Below are 5,730 nucleotides of genomic sequence, written 5' to 3'. Positions count from 1 at the left end.
CATACATGTCACAGCTTCATATGTCACAGCTTCTTTTACAGCATATGTCATGCAGTTTCTTTACAGCACATACTGTATGTCACAGTTTCTTTACGGCATATGTCACAGTTTCTTTACAGCACATATGTCACAGCTTTTTACAGCACAGCATACTGTTGTTTGTTTCTTTCACATATGTCACAGTTTCTTTACAGCACATATGTCACAGCTTCTTTACGACATATGTCACAGTTTCTTTACGCATATGTCACAGTTTCTTTTATTACAGTTTCACGGCATATCACATGTATGTCATGTAGCTTTACAGCATATGTCACAGTTTCTTTTACAGCATATGTCACAGTTTCTGCATCACAGTCACAGTTTCTTTACAGCATATGTCACAGTCATATGGTTTGTCACTTCATGTCACAGTTTCAGCATATTCACAGTTATGTCATAGCAGCATATGTCACAGAGCTATATATGTCACAGTTTCTTTTATATGTCACAGTTTCACATATGTCACAGCTTCTTTACAGCATATGTCACAGTTTTTACAGCATATGTCACAGTTTATCACAGTTTCTTTACATGTCACAGTTTCTTTACAGCATATGTCACAGTTTCTTTACGGCACAGTCATAGCTTTTTACTTTACATATGTCACAGTTTCTTTCACATACAGCATATGTCACAGCTTTACGTAGTATGTCACAGCTTTACAGCATATGTCATGTTTCTTTACGTATATGTCACAGCTTCTTTACAGCATATGTCACAGTTTTTTTACATATGTCACAGCTTACAGATATGTCACAGTTTTACAGCATATGTCACACAGTTTCTTTACATGCACATATGTGAAGTTTCTTTACGCATATGTCGCAGTTTCTTTACGGCATATTACTTCTTTATATATGTCACAGTTTGGATATGTCATTTTCTTTGCGCATATGTCACAGTTTTTACTTTACATGCAGCATATGTCACAGTTTCTTTACAGCATGCTTCTTTACATATGCTTCTTTAGCATATGCACATTTACGCATATGTCACAGTTTCTTTACATATGTCACATTTACATATGCGGTTTCTTTACTGCATATGTTTCACAGTTTCTTTACGCAGCATATGTCACAGTTTTTTAAGCATCATGTCACAGCATATGTCTTTTTACACATCACCAGTTTCTTTACAGCATATGTCACAGTTTTTGCATATGTCACAGCTTTTTACAGACATGTCACAGTTTTTACGCATATGTCACACACAGCTTCTTACACAGTTTCTTTACAGCACATATGTCACAGCTTCTTTACAGCATATGTCACAGTTTCTTTTACAGCATATGTCATGTTTCTTTACGCATACATGTCATAGCTTTTTATTATATGTCACAGTTTCTTTACAGCCATACAGCACATATGTATGTACAGTTTTTTATATGTCACAGTTCTTTACAGCATATGTCACATTTTTACAGTATGTCACAGTTTCTTTACAATATATGCAGTTTTCTATGTCACAGTTTTACGCATATAGTTTTCACAGTATGTTTTCTTTTTATGGTTTTTTAATATATGTCACAGTTTCTTTTACTTATATGTATGCAGTTTCTGCATTCTTTACATATGTTCTTTTCGCATAGTCACAGGCAGCATATGTCACAGTTTCTTTAATTTTGACATATGTCACAGTTTCTTTCATATGTCACAGTTTTTTACAGCATATGTCACAGTTTCTTTTTACATATGTCACAGTTTCTTTACATATGTCAGCTTCTTACATACATATGTCACAGTTTTTAGCATATGTCACAGCTTCTTTACAGCATATGTCACAGTTTCTTTACAGCATATGTCACAGTTTTACAGCATATGTGTACATGTCACAGTTTCTTTACAGCATATGTCACATATGATATGTCACAGTTTCTTTACACAGCTTTACAGCATATGTCACAGTTTTCACAGTGTTTTCTTTATACTGTATGTCACAGTTTTTTATATATGTCACAGTTTACAGTATATGTCACAGTTTCTTTACAACATTTGTCACAGTTTCATATGTCACAGTTTCTTTTACATATGTCACAGCTTATTTACAGCATTTACAGCATATGTCACAGTTTCTTTACAGCATATGTCACAGTTTCTTTACGGCATATGTCACAGCTTCTTTCTTTTAATCTATTTTTTAACTTAGAAAGATAGGTTTGATAAATGAATCATAACTAAAAGATTCATGCAGATATGTTTATGGACCTGAACAGAGGAAATGTCCACACCTCTGTTTTTTTCTTTTCTAAACAAAAGAGTTTTCTTCCTTTTTCAGGACTCATTTTGGACCAACTACGTCAACAGTCACGGTAATGCTCATTAATGATTATTATTGTATGTATACTGTCTGTACTACTGAGTGAGAATGTTTTAATGTTTTAATGTAACTCTTGTATGTTCTTGAAGAGTATGCTCCCAGAGTGGATGTGTCGGGTTTGGTCGCAGGGATCATGGCTCTACTTGTGTCTGCTGTTATTGCTACTGTACTGGGAATCTACTGCTACAAAGCCAAGCAGAAGAGTGGGCGGAGATCACAACAGTAAGTTCCCACACACACACATACACGTGGAATGTTATCTAACACTGGGTCTCGTAATAATCATGACAAGAGCAAAGTTGTGTTACTGACATGTTTTGAGTCTGAAAATCAGCTGTTTCCTACAGATATGTATGTCTGACTTCATTTATGCACATGTTGCAGTTCCTCCTTTATTTTTGCCATAGACTGATCATTTGTTTTCTCGTCATCCTCCTCTTCCTCACATACATTTACACTGGTGTATTGAAATGAGATAAAGATTGAGTCAGAGATACGATGACTTTTTTATTTTGTACTCCAGTCAAAATTCCTCAGCTGCACTCCAATCACATGTATATACACTAGAACACTAGTTCTGACTTTCCTGTGACTACCACCAGAGGACGCTCTTGTACCACTGGTTTGAGAACCATGAATCTTGACCACAGTGAGACAAACTTTAGAGTCTGGAGGCCCCTGAACATGATGCAAAACCCCTGAGTGCTCTGGATACAAGAACATAGAACCACAATAAAGCCAGGAAACATTGTCTCAATAAATAATCATCATCTGTTGATCAATTTATAAACAAATAACTGTAAATATATAAATATATATATATATATATATATATTTATATATATATATATATATATATATATCATCTGTTACACGACGTGAAACATTCTATTTGTTTGCTGTTTTTCATTCTGTCAGAATTCTACTTCATTCAACATTTTCTCTACACAAACAGATCTTCTGCAGTGTGATAATGGTGTGATGACATGATCTGTGTTTTAATGTTTGAATTAAACATTCTCTCATTCATATACTGAAATATAATAAATAATAAATGCAGTCTTTACATAACAAATACACGTTCATATAGGTTTTATACATATTTGTCATGTTTTGTTATTGGAAAATCAACATTTGTTCATCTGTGACGTTCACGTGTGCCGTCGCAGAGCTCCAGTGAGGATGGCAGCAGACGGCCGTCCATCCACAGAGATGGTGCCGCTCACTGGGATCCCCGCTCCAGGTCTACCCAGCTACAATGAGGCTCTGCACCACAGTGGACAGCATGATGCCCCACCGCCTCCATATTCAGGGTAAGTAGATGGTGGTCTGAGATAAAGACATGCAGGTGTGCACTCTGTGTGTTTTTCATTAATTACGATTGTACATTTATAGCTAAGTCTAAGTTAGTGTCCAGGTCTGGTTCTATTCTACTGCTGCTCCAACACAACATGTCTGGACATTCTTCTTTTATCTGGAGCGAGAGTCCAGGGAGACCATCGTTATTTTAAAACATGACCAATGACAATGATAAGTATATTAAAGGGTCAGTTCATTTCTTTAATCTATGAGTCACTTAAACAAATGGTCCTGGCTCGCCTCAGCACGGCACGGTTTAGCATCTCCACTACAAAAAAAGTACCTACTCAACGTGGGCGGAGTCATCACTGCACGATGATTTCCTTTTACACACACACACACACACACACACACACACACGAGTGAAGCAGTTGTTTTCAGTGTAAGTGAATCATTAAAAAGATTAGTTCAGCACTTCCTCCATGACCGGAGCACAGACTCTGGACTGAAACACAGCGGCAGTGTTTGTGATCGTTAAATATCAGACTCTGTTAAATACTGAGATTTTAGACTTTTCCCAGGTAGTTGTTGGAGATTAACCCACGTTTTTAGGATTGTTAAGTCTTAAGTCTAACTAGTATCTACTCAGCACACTTGGAATCTCGCCAGTGCAGGTACTAAAAAACTATGCTAGTGGAAACACTACTTAACCATGCCATGCCGGGGCGGGGCGAGTAGAGCCGGTGGAAACAAGCCGATGGTCAGCGCTGATTTGCTGCTGGTTCCAGAAAACACTACCAGAGCAGAAATAAGGACAAACAGAATTTAGCCTCTTTCCCCGTCACTCACCAAAGTGAGAAGAGACGGAACAGTTGAATCATGACTTCATCTTTTATTTTGTGACTTTGGTGTTTGAAATGATTTGTTTTGTAACAGTGAGGCAGCAGATGACACCAGCAGCAGCTTCTGTGTCTTTTCTCTTTGTTGTGTTGTACGTTGTGAGTACTTGTCACACCACACTGTTGTGTACTATATAAGTTTCATCCCGTCTTTAACCTCAGGGGGGCGCCATCAGAGCCTACTGATCCTGGAGACAACCAATGAGAGGAATGGCTGCATTTGTTTTAAATGGCTTGATGGGCTGTTGTTGCATGTTGTTTTTATACAGTGTTTAATGTTTGTGTATTTACACAGACGGGGCACAGACCCAGATTTCACACCACTGACCGTGAGATAAATCCACAATGTGTGAAAAGGGTGGGGTTGATTTTTCTGTGCTTTCAAACTTACGCTCCATAGTTTTGCAACTGTACAGTAGTTTATTGTTGACAGGAATTCAGAGAATGGTTTAATATAATAAATAACAAAAACATGAAATATGGCTCCAGTCATTTTCTTCCTTTTAGGGTTAAATTACAAATACATTCTTTATAAGATTTACAGATAAATGTACCTCATTTAGTGTTAAGGAAACACTAAATGAGGTACATTTATTTTGTCTGAATTGTTTCATTGCTCTACTTAAACACTTTACATTTACTTGTAATTAGTGCATTTGTTGTTTACCATGGTAACAAAAACGCCTCCATTTATGTGTGTATATATGTACACACACACATACATATATATATATATATATATATATATATATATATGAAGATGAAGTATTTCAGCATACATGAAGAAAAATCAATTCACTATTCAAGTACTGTATATTTCCCTGAATTGAGAACCACTGCAGTACAGTGTAACACACACACACACACACACACAGTTTGTACTGTGTACTGTGTGTGTGTGTGTGCGCGCGCGTGTGTGGAAGGAGAGGATGAACGTCAGTCCAGTCATTCCTCTTAAAAATGGCGTCTCGTGAGGCAAATGAGAGGAAATAGCTTCAGTGTGAGGCAGAGAACAGCAGCGTGGATGAGGCTCCACTGAGATAATACAGAGTGAATATATGGAGAGGAGGAGGAGGAGGAGGTGGTGGTTGGTGCTCCTGGCTGCTGTGACCCCACACACACACACACACACACACACACACTCTCTCCTCCCTCCTCCTCTACTGTTCCTCCC

At 37.4% G+C, this 5,730-nt stretch overlaps 1 protein-coding gene across 2 annotated transcripts in view; it reads left to right on the top strand.

Annotated features, from left to right (window-relative positions):
* The window catches only part of prrg2 (proline rich Gla (G-carboxyglutamic acid) 2), a 10,590-nt gene extending 5,556 nt beyond the window's left edge, over positions 1-5,034 (top strand). For both annotated transcript variants that reach the window (XM_044050005.1, XM_044050006.1), the window contains exons 4-7: positions 2,317-2,350; positions 2,448-2,580; positions 3,528-3,671; positions 4,719-5,034. In XM_044050005.1, the coding sequence (XP_043905940.1) occupies positions 2,317-2,350; positions 2,448-2,580; positions 3,528-3,671; positions 4,719-4,761 (354 nt within the window). In that variant the 3' untranslated portion in view covers positions 4,762-5,034. The remainder of the gene's footprint in view (positions 1-2,316; positions 2,351-2,447; positions 2,581-3,527; positions 3,672-4,718) is intronic.
* Positions 5,035-5,730: the final 696 nt, after the last annotated feature.

This window comes from Solea senegalensis, linkage group LG19, assembly GCF_019176455.1.
Source record: "Solea senegalensis isolate Sse05_10M linkage group LG19, IFAPA_SoseM_1, whole genome shotgun sequence".
Lineage (NCBI taxonomy): Eukaryota > Metazoa > Chordata > Actinopteri > Pleuronectiformes > Soleidae > Solea > Solea senegalensis.
This window is presented reverse-complemented; position numbering and strand designations above follow the sequence as displayed.